Source organism: Megalobrama amblycephala, linkage group LG4, assembly GCF_018812025.1.
Source record: "Megalobrama amblycephala isolate DHTTF-2021 linkage group LG4, ASM1881202v1, whole genome shotgun sequence".
Lineage (NCBI taxonomy): Eukaryota > Metazoa > Chordata > Actinopteri > Cypriniformes > Xenocyprididae > Megalobrama > Megalobrama amblycephala.
In genome coordinates this window covers 42429226-42448070 of record NC_063047.1, presented here as the reverse complement: position 1 = coordinate 42448070, position 18845 = coordinate 42429226, and the positions used below count along the sequence as shown (strand labels likewise).

Here is an 18845-nt window from a genome sequence, read left to right as displayed (position 1 = left end):
CTTTAACAGAAGCTTTGTGCTCAAAGTTGAGAAACTACAAGGTGTTCTTTGGAAAGAGAAATGAAAAAGCAAATATGCATTCATTCAGATATTTCTGCAAATATCCACTTCTCAATAGAGAAACTGCTCGTTATATAAAGTCACGGTAACCAATATATATCGCCAAAGCTTATATTTGGAATTTTCCTGTTTTGACCTGACAGGTTTCCCCAGTGCCTTATTTTGATCATACTGAACATTAATTAATTAATATCTCAAAAAAAAAAGTAGTGCTTCTTTAATAAAACAAATCTGTCAATCATCAATGGAAAGGGGCGAGATTTAAAGATTCTCAGTTCCTGACCGACATAAAACAGAATATAAAGTAATAAAGAAGGTGAAGACTTCAAGCTGAAGTCATGTTTTTCACCTACACTACTGGTCAAGAGTTTGGGATAATTAAGATTTTAAAGGTTTTTGAAAGAAGTCTCTTCTGCTCACCAGAAAACTAAAAAATACAGTAAAAATCAATATTATTGTGAAATATTATTACAATTTAAAGGGGTCCTTGATTATGATTTGACTTTTTTAACTTTAGTTAGTGTGTAATGTTGCTGTTTGATCATAAACAACATCTGCAAAGTTACGACGCTCAAAGTTCAATGCAAAGGAGATATTTTCGCTCTTTAAGGACTACAACAAACAGCTGGTAGGGCTTCTTCCTGGGTTAGTGACATCACAAACCCTAAAATTTACATAAACCCCGCCCCCGAGAACACACAACAAAGGGTGCGGGCCCATGTTGGGCTGCTTTAGAGAAGAGGAAGAGTTGTTGAGTGTTGTTGACATGCCGTCATTTTACACCGGACTGCTTCACAAACGAGGGTCAATTCAACACAAAAAATGAACATGACGGCACATGCTAGTGGATGAGTTGAATCAACTCCACAGCAACTACATCAATTTATCCACTAACCATTCAGAAACGTCCTAAAAGTTGTAACTTCTTCCTGAGTCTCTCCATCAGTGTCGACTCCGGTTTGAACAATGTAAGGCTGAACACTTTCGTCATTTTGGCTGCGTGAGATTCTCCAGCTTTGTTGTTGTTGAGCTGTTAAAGCTCCGCCCTCTTCTGGAAAGGGGGCGGGAGCAGCAGCTCATTTGCATTTAAAGGGACACACACAAAAACCGCATGCTTTTGCAAATTTAACAAGCTATAATAAATGATCTGTGGGGTATTTTGAGCTGAAACTTAATACACGCATTCTGGAGACACCAGAGACTTTTATTACATCTTGTAAAAGGGGCGTTATAGGTCCACTTTAATTCCAAACTTTTGACCAGTAGTGATTGAGGGATACACACACCACCCATTTGTAGATTGTTTCAGGACCAAAAACCATTTCATACCTTGTGTTTGTGAGTTGCGAGAGCTCCCCAAAACCACACAGATCTCAGCAGGTATGTTGCCGTCACTCGCTTTGCCATTACTGGCCACAGACTCGGCGGTGGAAGCCACCTCTGTCTTTACGGTGACTGGGGGAAGCTTCGGGGAAGTTGTCGGTACCGCTTGTGTGGCTCCTGCTTCTGTGGGGACCACAGCTGTGTCCTTCGGCTCCTGGCTGGGGTTAGGAACCTCCTGACAACTCATGACTCCAGGACTGCTCAGCAAGAGCACAGGAAACTATAAAAGACAACAACATTTTAAAGGAGAATGTGGGGCAATTAATGCCTTGTAAACTATTAAAGAACAATAAGAACGTTAGAGAAGCAATCAAAACAAATTCAGAAACTCTATACAGCAGCATAATCTAATTTAACGTTGAATTCAGTAATGCAGAAGAACCATTTTAAAGCATACAATATTTCCCTTCTGTGTGGGAGACATTCATAACAGTTCAGAATAGCAGAGATTTATGTTTGAGAGAAGAACTACAACTATATATGTATTGCCCAGAACTCTCTTCAGAGAAATAAAATCAACTTGATACATGTAACTGCAATCTACAGTATATGTGTGGAAGCTCGTTTAGATCTACCCGAGATGTGTGCATTGAGGGGGAAAGAGAGGCAGTTCCTCCTCCTCAAAAGTAAAATGAGAAATATCACAAAACATGAAACTGAGTAATGTATAAGGGTACGTTTACATGACAACAATATATTAAAAACTGATTTTCGTGTCAACATTGTCAAAATTATCCCCATTTACACAGATGCATGAAAAAGACTACGCTGTATTATTCATGCCAGGCCAGTAGATGGCGATGTCACTTTGTAAAGAAACACTACACGCCTATAGACTGAACACGTAATACAGATGCGCATGACATCACCATTTTCACAAAGTTGTGTTTTTGTAGTTTACACAGAGACAATAACAGTAGCGTTTTCAAAAACTTGCACTTTGAAACCCATTTTCAAAAGTTTGTGTTTTCAGGCCCCCAAAACGCCGCAGTCACGTAAATGAATGGCCAAAATGCATAAAGTTTTCTGTATTTTGTTTAAATTTGCATGAGTTAAACAAACTGTTAAGCAATGCAGGTTCATATAACGGATATTAGAATAAGTCATATACAACCAGCTTTTGTTTCAAAATCGAATACTTCCCTACAACATATTATGCTAAAAACAGAACGCCAAAATAGTAGTATGTCTGAATACATAGTATTCGAAAGTAGGCAAAAAGTCCCTGGACGAACCACTACTTCCTGTGGTGTGCATTCGATGTATACTTTACTATCCCATGAGGCCACAGGAGAGGATTTATGAATGGCAGTGAAGCGACGCAGCTGATGCTGGTAGGTCATGTGACAGTAACAACATACTATACAGGACATACTTTAACAGTCGAGAAGTAAATTCAAATTCACATGCAGTGTCTATTCAGACATCATGTGATTTGGGATGCAGCAGATGTTTGACTCAAGCACTTTGGCTTGCTTAGTTGGGGACACTTGATATTCAATAGTATTCTTGACATTTATTCAACAGTGCTTCTGATCTGCCTGCATTGACACTATTATTTAAGAGCTGCTGTGCAGCCAAATTATGTACCAGTTATCAATGTAAAGCTGCTCTGACACAATCTGCATTGTAAAAAGCACTATATAAATAAAGGTGACTTGACTTGACTCATATTAGTTGGTTTCTAAAAACAAACCAGCCACTATCTGGTCTTACTGGTTTTTGGAACATGGTTCCAGCCTAAGCTGGAAAGAGTGCGCCGTCTTAGGCATCCAAGGAGCGAAAGACACCCTGGAGGAATTTCCTACTAGAAAAACATCTAAGTTGGCAAGGTTTGGGTGATCCTCCATGCTACCCAACCCGTTCCCCCAGCCCGGGGAAGGTGGCTTGTGCTACAGACCTTTTATTAAAAGAAAGAAAAATCTAAATATACAACAAGTTTAAACAAAAACAAAAAAAACAAATTGACATGCTTTGACTGAAATACTAGAGTCATGAATAAAATGCTAAAATTTAAACAAAATACAAAACACAAAGCAGTCATTTGTAATTTTACATTTCTTCATAAATAAAAAAGCCAATATATACTTGCATCACACGTGAGATATGGTACAGTGTGGACAGCACCCCTTCACAAAAGGAGCCAGGAGGCATTATTATTGCGCACAGGTACGCCGATTCATTTTGAAAACCAACTCCAAACCGTGGTAACTATGAGCAGAATTTCAACACTGTCACCTAATGAGAATTTATTACTCTCAGGCTATTTCAGGAGATGACTGGAAGAGATTAGGCTGACAGCCCTAGTTTCCTTGAACCAGAATACACTGACACGTTCCCATCATGAAAAACGCTGGCATGCCTGTACCACTTTCAAAAATGAGTAATGGGAAAAAAAAAGAATAATTTCCTTTTTTGTTTGTTTGTTTTTTTTTTTTCTTTTTACTATTTTACATTTAAATGGAATTGGTGAAAAAGAAGAAATATCGCCTCTTAAATTTCATCTGAAAGAGTGGGCAACTCAAAAAAAAAAAAAAAAAAGCCTTTTCAATTTATATGCTAATGATCTCCGAATTAAAATTTAATAACTGGGAGATATTGAAAAGCGTACTTGAATTATACAAAAAATAAATCCTGAAAGAATAGACTAAAATTAGAAATTCAGGGCAGCACACAGGCCAGTGCTGAGCCCTTAAACACTTGTGATTAAATTTTTGATGGAAATCAAAATTGCAAAACAAGCAGGAGATGAAGAGACTGAACCTGGTCCATTGTGATTCTAAAAAACCAATTATATACATATATACACACACACATATAACACACAAATGCATTTATATAAAATCATTACACTCCTACAATTTTGTGTGTTGTGTATTTATTACTTTAATATTATTCATTGTCATACTTATATAATGTATTAATTCATATTAGGGTTGTTTATCATTATAACATATAAAGGATTAATTTAGAATTAATTACATTCCCTGCCTTTTCGTTTTGTTGGAGGTTTCATTATTTCCCCCAGAGATTTAATCGTCCGATACAGTCTCAGAGATCAGAGAAGAGCATGTGTGCAGATGAACAGCTGCTGCGGTTGGGTGTTATTTGATGAAATTTATCCCACCTTATAACCTGCACTGTTATTATTTTACCTGCACCCGATGAAGACTGAGACACTGCCATCACGTACACTGCAAATATATAATCTATTCTTTTGGTCATCAAAATGTAATCCGTTTACGCGATTGGAGTTAATGGACCACCGAGCTATTGAAGAGAGCATCACTACCTTGAAGCTGCACTGGGGTTCTTGACTCCATTTTAACCAGTTAAACATGCATTATGCAATCATTTGTTTAACTTTTTTCCAATGATGTTTACGAGCTGTTTAAATCAAAATGTAATCAAAAAATAAATAAATAAATAAATAAATAAATAAATAAATAAATAAATAAAATAAAACAAAATTAAACTAAACCAATAAACTTTTCTTTTAAAAGCTTTTATTGACACCAGATCCAGAGAACGACTGATCCTAGAATGTGTCTATAGATGGTGAAACTCCGCCTCCTCAGAAGAAATCAACGCCTACTTCATCATTGCAGCATTAGCCCCGCCCACTGGTGTGTTAGTGAGATGAGGAGGAGAGAAGAGCGATACAGGACTAAAATAACATTACCTTTCAAAGGATCCTAATGCAGGAATATGATTATTTATTTTCAACAATGTGAATGTCTCAGTTGAGCTTTATTTATTTGTATTCGGTTCATTTCACTGTGGATTCTTTGGTAAATCAATCGCATTTCAGTGCAAACAGACTTTTACGATATTAACTCGACAGTAATGCAACAACATGTCAGTAACTGTGTTCATTCTAATGCCTGATCTGATATTAATGATTCATGTACAGTCAGATGATCTTTGTCTGTGTGTCAGTAAATCAAACCAGCGACTAAACGCTCAACTTCACCTTGTTTCTCTTAGTAGGATGAAAATAATCTGTTATTTAAACGGTGATTATATTATATATAGAAAGTGATTTACAATCACTGGAGCTGTCAATCAAACAGAGTGAGTTTATCAGTGTCTGAGTTCTGGACTCGAGCCAAAACTCCCGTTTTATTCAACAAATCTCTTATTTATATGGTGTTTGCACTGTTAGTTATGATGAAAGCATTCGTTAGTGTGCAGAAATTGAGTTTCAATGACGAGATCACTGCTTTCATGAGCTCAACAACATGTCTGTGATCGACTACAATGTTCATCACTGCAACCTTTCATGCCACGATCTAAATATAATGCCATAGATCTAAATAATCAACACTTTTCATGATTAGTTAACCTTGAGAGCTGTAATAGTAAAAATGTGCTAAAAGTTTTCGAGAGAGTAATATTGATTACCTGAATGTTTAGTTGACTAAAACTTGACTAAACAAAAACAGAACATGGTTGACTAAATATGATAAAAACTAAAAACTAGCTGATGAAATGCATGCAAGTGGTGCTTCAAGCAACATTTGAATCCACAACTCAAGGGTGTTTGAGTTACTATGTCAAGTAAAGCCCAGAGTATACTTTGTTTTGTTTTTTTACAGTTGAACGCGTAGCCTTTCAAAGTAAACTCCATTTGATACAGTGCACGACTACAGGCGGACGACAAACTCTCTCAAATTCAGTGCGCATGTGTGACCTGAGTTTACAACATCCGCGTCGTTACAAAAATCGGGCGGTGAGCATACTATACTGATGACGAAAGTTGCATCACGCACACTGTAGGTGTAAAAGCTGAAGTATACTTTGGGCTTGAGTGTATGGGATTTAGCAAGCACCACTAATAATAAAAAGGTGAGGGAATGTAGAACAATTATAAATCTGCCCAGAACTGGCCACCCTCCAAAGTATCTGGGCAAAAAGACCCACACTAAAGGAGGCCATCGAGAAGCCTAAAGCAACTTACAGTCCAGCATGAAATAACATGAACACAATGAAAAATATAAAGGACAAAAACATATTCCACAGTAGAGCACGGGTTTTGAGCTGGGATGCAGATGTAAATCTGCTGCTATTAAAAACAGCAGACGTGTAAAAAGTAAAAGGAAAATCCATAAAAACGTGATCATGAATATTTTAAGACTATGATTGGCTCATGCCGATCCAGTCGCCAATATTTATATTTTCCAGGTAAGCTTACATGTAACCCACTGCAAATTGACGGACATTATATTTAGTGAAATACTAACACACTCATTATGTCTTTTTAGAGCTTGAAAGTCCTATTGATTTTCATTGAATGTGAAAAAAGAAGAGAAAAAATATCTTCTTTTGTATTCCACAGAACAAAAGAATGCCATGCGAGTTTGAGTAAATGAAGGAATTTTCATTTTTGGGTCAACCATTCCTTTTAGATTCTGGAGTACGTGTAGGTGACTAACCAAAGCGAATGTGTCCATGTTTGTGCAAAAGGTCAGATTTTCTTGCTTCCACTCAAGCACATAAGATGCTCTTTGAAATATTCACAAATCACGCTGGGATAACATGGATCATCAGTTTTGCACAATCCCATGGAGAAGTCCATGCCAGCTTCAACCAAGCTGCCATTTAAAGCAAAACCAGGATATACCAAATAACAAGAAAAAATACATATACACCGTTTCATATGCTGAAACTTCTAATCAAGGTATTATTGATACCGTGAAGAGAATTAAATCTGCATTACAAACAAGTTGAAATATTAAAGAAAGAACCTGTTGATATGTTTTTAATTGCTGTTATGAACACTACATTGGCCAAGGTATCATTCGGAAGATTAAACACTTAAAATTCATCCTGTCAAAACCATTCCCATGAAAACTTAGTTTTAAAACCTTTTAGAGAGCTCAATTTTTCTGCTATCAACATCAAATTTGGAACACAACTTTGTTAGACACATGGCTTTGATCTTCTAGCAATTTGAGGTCAAACTATTTTGTATAAAATAAGCGTTTAGTTCAGTACATTTGCTTTACGGTAAACTTTGTTGAAGCCGCTTTCACTGAGCGTCTTCTTTAAAAAGAGACCAACCTCAGGTCTACTCCAGTGCATTCATGAATTACCACCAATTTATGTTCAGATGTTCAAAACAAGCACTGGCAGTTAAAAGGTTAAATATTAAAATCCATCTGTCAAATGGTTACCACGTCTTAAAGGGATAGTTTACTCCAAACTGAAATTCCTGTCATTTTCTCACCCTCTCGTCACTCCAGACCTGAATGCGTTTCGTCTTCTGTGTAACACAAAATATAATTTACTGGAAAATGGCTCAGTGTTTGTTTTTGTCCATACGATGAAAGGGTGGTTTTGGACCCAAATGACTTTCATTGTATGGGCAAAACATGCTTTGATAGCATTTTTTATGTTCCACAGAAGAAAGTCAGTCACACAAGTTTGTAACAACATAAATAATTTAAGATTAATTAATATATTTAGGTGGCACTTTATCTCGAGGCAGGGATGGGCAGATTAGAGATTTCCCACATTGCAGAAGGACTGAGAATCAAGACCGTGAAAGCGATCTTTCAGGCTTCGGGGTTTAAGCAGGAGTTGTCAGACTGTCGTGAGAGAGGTCAGCTTACGCGTGTTCAGATGTTCAGTGTGTGAGAGAGTCACTGGAGCAAAGTTACGGTCTGTGACACTGCGGCTGAACGCCTTCGAGTCGCAATCACACACACATAATGACAGAGCTGTGGGACACTAATGACACACACCAGATTATTAAAATATTCTCTTTTGGTTTATTGAAGCAGTGTTGTTTTAGTATCAATATACTATTATAGTTTTTGTTAATATTTTAAATTAGATTTTTCTATTTTCATTTTAAACTTTTAAAATGCGAGAAGCTTCATGGAATTGCTCTTTTTTTTTTTTTCTTCATTTTTATGTTATTTTTATATGTCTATAGTTATGATGAAATTTAAGTACTAAAATGCCTACAATTAATTAAATAAACTAAAACTCAATGAAAACAGGAAAAGTTGGCAACAAGGTGAAAATTATTTTATATTATATTATATTATATTATAAAGTTTTTTTTTTTCTTTGCAGAGTGTTTTTTTATGGTTTTATTTAACAATTTTATTTAATTTATTTAAAAAATATATATTTTAAAAATGGATTTAATATATTGGAAAAGACATTACCTCATTGTTATTATATATATATATATATATATATATATATATATATATATATATATATATATATATATATATATATATTTATTTTTTTATTATTATATTATATATATATTTGTTATATTATATTATGAGATATATATATATATATATATATATATATATATATATATATATATATATATATATATATATATATATATATATATATATATATATATATATATATATATACACACACACTCACACACACACACACACACACAGTACTGTGCAAAAGTCTTAGGCCACCATTAGATGTTGTTTTAGCAATGATATAATGATCATATATATAATTATTTCTCAGTCTTTTTATTAGAACATAACCAGGAAACACAGTAATTTTGAATGCAGATTAAAAATCAGAAAAAAACAGCTTCTATAGGCTAAAGTGGCAAATATTTAGACCTCCTATTACACTTGAGCAATAGCAGGAACGGCTCTCTCAAACCTAAATGGAATGGAAAAGGACTGGAAGGCCAAGAAAACTTTCAAAATATGATGAGAAGTTTCTCAGAGTTTCTTCTGGAAGAAGTCCAGGAGGTCACACTAAATACTGTTTTTTTCCTAAAGAAGCCATTTTGTTCAGATTTCTTTTACATTTTGCATACATATTTCCTTTTTTCTGTTTGTATCTTAATAAAAATGGATGGTCATTAAAACATTGCTAAAACAATAAAGCTGGTGGTGGCCTAAGAATTTTGCACAGTACTGTATATAACTCATTATTGCCATTTAAATTCCAAATAAACCCAAAATGCAGCCCAAAAAAACTAAAATATCAGAATGTCCTCACACTTAAACCATCAAAAAACTTCATTCATTTGCACGGCCATAATTCGGTAGTAATTTCCTCCCAGAGTTCTCTGATGTGTCAGTTTAGTGGTGAGAGTGGAAGAGTTCGCTGTGAGCACCGAACACATGCAGTCAATGCAGCACATTATGAGATAGTTCCCAGAGTGATGTAACGTTAATAATTACCAGAATCAAGAAATAAGGCCCGAATTTACATATCCTACAGTGAAATAAAGGCAGTTGGGTTTAGCATTATCCTACAGAGCCACAATATCAGAGTCATTTTGTATTCATTGCTTTTGGGAAAAAGCAGGACATTAATGGCGTTTCTAAGGGATTTAAAGGAAAACACTGCATAGCACAGCATCTGTGTTACTTTACAGCATAGTTGCTTCACTTTATGAAGAATTTCAAGGACTAGTTCACCCAAAAATATATGCTGTGATCATTTACTCAATGTTGTACACTTCTTAATCATTATTTTAAAGACATTTTAAAATATTTATTTCAAGGTAAAAAAGAAAAAGTATTTTTAACCAACATACGAGAACTATTCATTTATAAATATAAATTGACAAATTTTGTGCAGTCACACCACATGGCATTTTACAACCTGAACTGATTTGAATTGTCATAAAAAGGTCAAATTATGGACTATTGTCTCTATCGTGGTTACCGCTGTGCTGCACGGTCAAGAAAACTATCATTTAAATGCATTTTTAAGCATTGAAGTTTAAAAACAAGCGTTGAAGCACAGCAAGCAGCAAAAGAGACCTCATTTCGTTATATGCGCACTGTCTGAGAGACATGCTGAAATGAAGCCACTGCTCATAAAGCATGCGAGTACAGAACCGAGTTATTTTTGCCGCGTAATTGGACTTGAATGGTAAAATATACGTGTCAAAATGCCTGACATAACAAGTATCCTCATAAACACAGTCAGTTATGTCTTAAGTGAACGTAAACGGTTGAGAAAGAAAATGCATGTGTAACAGCATATTAGATCTGTGCATTCAATCTTAAAGTGACAGAAGCCTAATAAACCTGCTGTCGTCTGTCTCATTAATGATTATCAGCCCTAATGCCAAGTGAACAGACTTTCCTTGAAAAGGGACCCGCGTAAGGACAAATGTGTCAAATTTCAAAATAGCCCTGGCAAAATGCATGACCCAAGGAACTTGTAGACACCAAGATCAAGATTTAACCTGTAGAGACCAAGTTATGAGCAAAAAAAGAGCTATTTTTAGGCCTGTAGGTGGCACTATTCCCAAATTTGGCACATACCCTCAGATCAAGGTGCTGATGAAGTGTACCAAGTTTCATTTTGATAGATCGATAGATTGATTGAAGTTTTGTTAAGATATTGCATCTTATCTAATTTTGGGTCAGCATGGTTAATTTCACATCATCGTAACTTTAGAACAAAAAGAGTATTAACATTCACAGTCAGTTCTGTGTGGCTCCAGTGATCATTTGAGTCAATTTGAGAAATACGAGTGGTGAAAATTTTGAATACTGTATTATTACTGTACAGCGTAATAGTCTAAATATAAGACGTTTATTGTTATCAGCGTGAGAAGCGTCATCAAGAATTGTGTTTCTAGGACAAAGTGTTCAAAAGTTATATCAAAAATAATTTTGAAACTGGTGGTGGTGCTATAAAGACCTCAAAGTTGGTCAGATTACTATTCAGACCATGTGTTTTTACGGTTCATAGGGATGCCACAGACTCCCACTCAGGAAAAAATAAAAATAAAACTATCAATTATAATAGGGGCTACAGCAATAAAAGATCACACAAAACTAAAAGAAAACTGAAAATGTCTTCTACTTTTTTTTGGGATGTGGAGGGGCCTATAAAAAAGTATTTAAATTCAGAAATAAAAAAAATAAAAAAAACATATCAAAGAAAAGCATTAAATTAATTGCATGTATGAAAAAGTTTGAATTTGGGTAACACTTTATTTTAGGGTCTTTTAACTAGTTGCTTATTAGCAAACATATTACTAGAATATTTATTAGTACTTATTAACCTGACCTTATTCTGCATGACCTTATTCTACATTCTTAATCCTACTCAATACCTAAACTTAACAACTACCTTACTAACTATTAATAAGCAGTAAATTGGGCATTTATTGAGGGAAAAGTCATAGTTAATAGTGAATACATGTTCCCTATACTAAAGTGTTATTCACTGATAACCTTCTATTCCACCGAGACTGATTTCAGAACAGCAGCAGGAAAAAGTAAAAGGACTTTAATTTGGGCCTATTTTTCAAACAAAACGATCATATGACGTCAGAACACTCTGAATATTACAGACTACTTTTACAATACTTTTTGCAGCTTCAAAGCTGTAGTCATCATAAAGTAAAACGGAAAGAGCAGCATCACAACCTGGCGTTGATGAAAGCTTCCTCAGTACAGGCCGTTTACCTTGTGGTGCAGAGCTCAAGCGCTCTCTTCTACTGCTCTCCCTCCTGGTCTGCTTTTCTTGAATTCAGCCAAACAAGAGTAAGATCTGAAAACAAAAGGGTCAGTGGGTTAAAAATTAGCCACTTGTTCCAAGTTACATCAACTGACATTGAAATGCAGTGGAAAATTACAGAGCCCGGACGCCTTGCATGGAAAATCCCTAAATTTATTACACAAAAGGGGGAAAGGCAGGCTTCTGAAAATTTCCATGAAAATTCTATTCTTAGATTAGTAACAGTCGGAGGGCAGAGTGTGGGTTTTGTGTTTGAGCAGCAAATCCTGACCAAAACAGGCCTGAATCTGAAAACCACTTCCGACCAAACCGTTTACAACTAAAATAAAACTGCGGCATAAAAAGCATTAAAAACGAGTAAATCTGCTGCTCTGACATGTGTGTAGCGATGCCGTTTTCCTTGAGAGAACTGCCCTTGGAAAAACGCTTTAGGAATTTATGTGGTTCCAAAGTTCAAGTTGAAACCTGGGATTTTATTTCCATTGTAAACTTTACAATTAAAATGTCGGGAAAAAAGCCATGTAAACCTGATGATCCGTGCACAAAATCATAATCAGCACGCTTCAACTGATTCAATTCACTCACAATCATTTTGAATTTGCAAAAACCAGTTCATCCTGTCATTAAAAAAAAAAGGGCGAAAGAACAAATACTTAGAAATTCACAAATGCATCTAGATATTCCAATTCAGATTCATTAAAACTGTTATGCTGATAATATCATTTGTAATGAGCTTGAATGTTGTAGGAAACTGTAAACTTGCAAAAGAAGCATTTTCACTAGTAGTCTCAGACTTTTGGAGATTTTGTTCATCAATTCACCTAAAAATAAAAAAAATATCATTTTCTCACCCTCATGTTGTTCCAAACCTGCATGACTAACTTTCATTTGTGGAACACATTAAACAAAAGTTTGTGCATTCAATGCATGTCAATTTTTCAGAACATGTTTTGTGTCCCGCAGAAGTGACACGAGGATGAGTAAATGACACAATATTCATTTATTAAAGCCTCTTACATGCTGGGCCCTTTTTCTAAAATGAGAGGATGAGAAAACACCGGCTCATAATAAAGCATACTGCATTTGTCTCATTTGTGTGTTCAGTAGAATAAAGCAGACTGACAGAAACGAACCGATAAAACTATATAGCACACGTGTCAATGATTACAGCGACTGTTAAATATTGTCAACGGCACATTCGTACGTCTTGTTTTCAGGCACAAGTATTGAAAATGTACACTTTGTTTTGATTCCCCCTCCAGACAGACGAGATTAAAAACAGGACCTGTCATCAAATTTCAGGCACTGACAGAAAATTACAGAAAATAGGGAACAGGAAACTGCTTTACGACTACCAGATTTAATGCAAACACTGAAGAAAAAAAAAAAAAAAGACTCTTTTAATAACAGATATTTGTTCCCCCCAAATTTAGGAATATACTTTGGGATATCTGAAATATAATGCACTCTTTAATGCAATGCTGCTTGAAATGGACCTGAAAACCAGTTTTTCAGTGCAATTAAAAGGAAGTTCAAAATATTCTCACTTCCCTCGTGTAACCAGCAATCATTCAGACACCCTGACCATCACATCTGACCGCTCTTATTCATCACACCATTCATTCTCACTCACTCGTTACTGGAATAGTAAAAAAAAAAATCAATGTGTGTGTGAAAAAGGAAAAAGCTGGTAAGAGTGCCTGTCATTTGAGGAGGTTTTGCTTCCTGAAGACATTGAGGAAATTTGTTGCATTTCAAAACAATATGTAAAACTGATCACAAAACAGCATGGTGAAGTTTGTCTGGAAGAACAACAATTCACAACAAACCAATCCATATATAATCCAAATCACACTGGTAATCAGAAGTGTCGAATACGTGAAGAAATAAAATATGCCTGCAAGCAAAATTAATTGTAATTTCTTAATTTCTCGAAATATCTACCGACAGAGGGCGCTAATTTCACTGCAAAAACGAAAACGACATTTACACTCTGATTTCATCGAAAATAAAACAGTGTTCCAGTAATCACACTTCATCACTTTCACCTGCATCAAACTTGAGCGCGAGGAGCTGATGAGAGAGAGACAGAGCCGTCCAGCCGACCTCTGCTTCCCTGAGCGAGACACACCAGAGTCGGGCTCAAATTCACAGGAAAATTCAGCAAACATGGCTGCTGCGTGTGCTTTTTGTGTTTTCAGATTCTACCCTACCCCGTCTGATTTCAACTCCACACATTTCCCGCACAAGCCGCGAGCTCTCGGACCCGAGCACAGCGCGAGCCCTGCAACAATTCCCCGCGACACAAACTCGCTGCAAAACTTTATTTCGAAAGCAGCTCCGCAAAAAAAAAAAAAAAAAAAAAAGAGGGGGGAAAAAAAAAAAAAAAAAAAAAAAAAAAAAATCAACAGATCCATGCACATTCAGATCACATTTGAGAGAATCGGGATGCGATCTTACCGCGCGCACAAACATGAGCTCCGGATGATCTGATCAAAGCGCCGTTACATTGTATCATTTGTGAATGAGGAAAGACGCGCGTGCTCCACTTTGTTACCTCCCAAAATGATGCGGGTCATGCGGAGAAATTTTCTGGGAATGAAGAAATCCTCCCCTTCGGATCTCAAAATGACGAAACGAGCGGGTCTTTCCGGGGCATTTTTTCTCTTCTGGAAACAGAGCTCGCGAATGTGTTTGCAGTGAGTGTGATTGAGCTCTTCCTGACGCTTCACTGCTGCTGAGGGACACAAATGTTGCGGTCTGCCCCACGGACACACTCATCCGCCATCATGCAAGGGCAGGTTCTCAATTTGCAAATGCATTAATTTCACACAATGCCTTTATGAAGCTGATGTCGCGTCAGCTGCTCAGCCTTTGGGTTAGAGAAGCACAATCGTCTACATGCAATAGTAAATTTGTCCATGCAAATCAATTTTTTTTTTTTTTTTTTTTTTTTTTTTACATTTGTGACCAAACTTCTTTTTCATCTGTTTGAATGAAGAAAAGTCTTCTGCTACACCCACAAGTTACTTACAGTTTGTTGCATAAATTTTAAATAAAGCATTTTATTGTGTTTTGTCATAATATTTTGAAGAGATGCACACAAACATGTTGTTTTGAAGATATTAATGTCTTGATTTACAGAAAATAAGGATTATATCAGTAGCACATTTCTTGTAGCAAAAACCATTAAAAATGGCAAAGCTCGAATGAGAGGACTTTTATGTGAACTGCTCCGTTTCCTTTTTTCTTTCCATCTTCAAACTCATCAGCGCCTCTAGCGGCGGGCCTCTGGATGCTCAGAACAAAAAAATGTGATTCATGAAATTTGACATGCAAATTCTAATTTTCACAAAACAAAGAAAAACGTGTTTCTGTGAATTCTCATGTTTAGAAGCTTGTCGGTATAACCCACACATCTCATATTCTGGAGTATTTTACACAAAACCAAAGAAAAACATGAATTTACTCTTTTCTCCAACCCAGATTGTCTGTTTTTATTTTACACTCATTATGTATTCATGACAAATTACAATAAGCTCTCATTTGTTGGCATTAATTAATGCAAAAACTGGCATTGAGCAATATATTTTTTGCAGCATATATTAAACTTGTGCATTTATTAAACTGTGCATTAATAATGTTATCAGATACAACTTTTGATCCTAAAAAAATATAAATGTTTGTTGACATTAGCTAAGATTAATAAATTGCTGTAGGACTATTGTTCATTCTTAATTAAAATGAAATATATATACATAAATAAGAGGATAAATTAGTGTAAGTTGTACAAAAATATATATTTTCCACTGGTATAGCACTGACATTTTTTTCTTTATATATATATATAGGTCTATATATTCAATTCAATTAAATTTGTATAGCACTTTTCACGATACATATCGTTTCAAAGCAGCTTTACAGAGAATGCATGTCAACATTACAATTTAAAGAATGCAGTTAGCAAATAATGTAATAATTTAGGCAATTCATTTACAATCACTGTTAGCAGTTTAACTGAAGGTAGAAGCAATGAGCTCCTGGAAAAATGAATTACATTAACAATAATTAGGATGTAGAATTTGTGCAATGTGCATGTTGATCCAGATGATTGCGTCCTCGCAGGAGTTGGCGCCGTCTCTTCATAGGTGTTGGTCATCTGAGGTCTTCTTAAGAGGCTGGATCCAAACTGAAGCTGATGTCCTCTCTAGTCACCGAGATAAAACAGAAAAGCAAATGGAGAATAATTAGCGTAGCTGCTGTTCATAACATTAAGTAAAGATAGCCATGTGCAATTGATCTGGTATGAGATGCATTATGTGAACGCTTGGCTAAAGAGATGCGTCTTTAATCTAGATTTAAACTGGGTGAGCGAGTCTGAGCCCCAAACATTATCAGGAAGGCTATTCCAGAGTTTCGGAGCCAAATGTGAAAACCCTAACCAGCTTTATTGTTTTAGCAGTGTTTTAATGAACATCCATATTTATTTTTCAGTCTCTTTATTACGATACAAACATAAAATAGAGGAAATATGTACACAAATGTAAAAAAAAAAAAAAAAATGTTTCTTTAAGCAAAAATCAGTGTTTAGTGTGATAACGAAGAAACCCTGAGAAAATTCTCATCCTATTTTGAAAGTTTTCTTTGTCTTCCAGTCCTTTTCCATTCCATTTAGGTTTGAGAGAGCCGTTTCTGCTATTGCTCAAGTGTAAGAGGAGGTCTAAATACTTATAAATGTACTTATTTATAAGTATTTTCTGGTTATATTCTAATTAAAAAGACTGAGAATTATATATGATCATTATATCTTTGCTAAAACAACATCTAAGACTTTTTTGCACAGTGTTGTATATATATATACATACATATATATGTGTGTGTGTTATGTATCTGTTCATGTATTCAGTCAACTCCAGAATTATTGGCACCATTGGTAAATATAATCAAAAATGGCTGTAAAAATAAATCTGCATTGTTTATGCTTTTGATCTTTAATTTAAAAAAATCACAAAATTCTAACCTTTCATTGAAGGAAAAGAACTGAAAGTGGGGGGGAAAATCTCATTATGAAATAAATGTTTTTCTCTAGTTCACACTGGCCACAGTTATTAGCACCCCTAGAATTTTTAAGAGTAAAATATCTCTGAAGTATATCCCCATTCATATTTACATTTTTTAGCTCACCAGGGTGATCGTGAACATGAAATTGTCCAGCCATGACTTCCTGTTCCACAGGAGTATAAACATGAGGAAACACAAAGGCCAAATCCCCTTAATCATTCATCACAATGAGTAAAACCAAAGAATATAGTTCTGATGTGCAGCAAAAGATCGTCAAGCTTCACAAAATAGAAAGTGTCTGTAAGAAAACAGCTAAAGCATTGAAAATCCCCATTTCCTCCATCAGGGCAATAATTAAGAAGTTCCAATCAACTAAAGATGTTAAAAATCTGCCTGGAAGAGGACATGTGTCTAAATCGTCCTAATGCGAAGTGAGGAGGAGAGTTTGAGTGGCCAAAGACTCTCCAAGGATCACAGCTGGAGAATTGCAGAGATTAGTTGAGTCTTGAGTCTCAGAAAGCCTAAAAAAATTGTCAAACAGCACCTACATCCTCACAAGATGTTCGGGAGGGTTTCAAGAAAAATCCTCTGCTCTCATCCAGAAATAATCTCCAGCATATTCAGTTGTCAGACACGACTGGAACTTCAAACGGGACCGGCTTCTAAGGTCAGATGAAACTAAAAAAAGAGCTTTTTGGCAGCAAACCCACCAGATGGGTTTGGTGCACACATGGATAAAAAGTGCCCCATGCCCACGGTTAAATATACTGCTGGATCTTTAATGTTGTGGGCCTATTTTTCTGCTGGAGGTCCTGGACATCTTGTTTAGATACATGGCATCATGGATTCTACCAAATAATAACAGATAAAAATCAAAACCTGACCACTTCTGCTAGAAATCCAACAATGGGCTGTGGTTGGATCTTCCATCAGGACAATAATCCAAAACAAACATCAAAACCAACACAAAAATTTGTCACTGAGCACAAAATGAAGCTTCTGCCATCTCAGTCCTCTGACCTGAACACTGTAGACGACTGAAGAGGAGAAGCAAATGGATCTGAATCTGAAGGATCTGGAGAGATTCTGCATGGAGGAATGATCTCTGATCTTCAAACTCATCAGCCATTATAGAAGAAGACTCAGAGCTGGTATCTTGGGAAAAAGACATTGTAATAATTGGGTGTCAATAACTGTGGCCAACATGAACTAGAGAAAAACGTTTATTTCATAATGAGATTTTCCCCCTGCTTTCAATTCTTTTACTTCGATGAAAGGTTAGAATTTTGTGAATTTTTTGAATGAAAGATCAAAAGGATAAACAATGCAGATTTATTTCCACAGCCGCCTTTGATCATATTTAACAAGGGTGCCAATAATTCTGGAGTTGACTGTGTGTGTGTGTGTGTGTGTGTGTGTGTGTGTGTGTGTGTGTGTGTGTGTGTGTGTGTGTGTGTGTATGTGTGTGTAACATTATCCTGAGAACACAGGGGTTTTCCCCCATCTAGTCTGAACTAGATACCAACAAATCCACAGTTAGAGAGAACCAGAATTCATGCTCAGAACAGTACAGTTCCTGCAGTTACAGTTATAGTCCTGTCCGACATTAAAGATTGTGTGTTTTCTTTAATCGGATGTATTCGGAGTGTAACTGTTCCTCAGATGTAATCAACCATCTGTATTTGTAAAGGTGAGACCGTAAACAGCACATACGGGGAAACGACCGATGCAATTAGAATTTCAAAGGGGCCGTTTACTACAGCGTCTCCCGTGGGACGTCCTAACAGCCTCTTTTGTTTAGATGTAAAGTTCTGTCCCACACTTTGGGTTAAAGGGTTAGTTCA

At 35.9% G+C, this 18845-nt stretch overlaps 1 protein-coding gene across 5 annotated transcripts in view; it reads right to left on the bottom strand.

Annotated features, from left to right (window-relative positions):
• znf618 (zinc finger protein 618) overlaps positions 1-14927 on the bottom strand; it is a 35729-nt gene extending 20802 nt beyond the window's left edge. For 2 of the 5 annotated variants that reach the window (XM_048189487.1, XM_048189492.1), the window contains exons 1-3: positions 14401-14927; positions 11889-11973; positions 1390-1663 (exon numbers count right to left, since the gene is read on the bottom strand). In XM_048189487.1, the coding sequence (XP_048045444.1) occupies positions 1390-1630 (241 nt within the window). In that variant the 5' untranslated portion in view covers positions 1631-1663; positions 11889-11973; positions 14401-14927. Of the gene's footprint in view, positions 1-1389; positions 1664-11888; positions 11974-13988 lie in introns of all 5 variants that reach the window. The other 3 variants (XM_048189488.1, XM_048189489.1, XM_048189490.1) reach the window with 3 other exon arrangements.
• Between the last annotated feature and the right edge of the window lie 3918 nt (positions 14928-18845).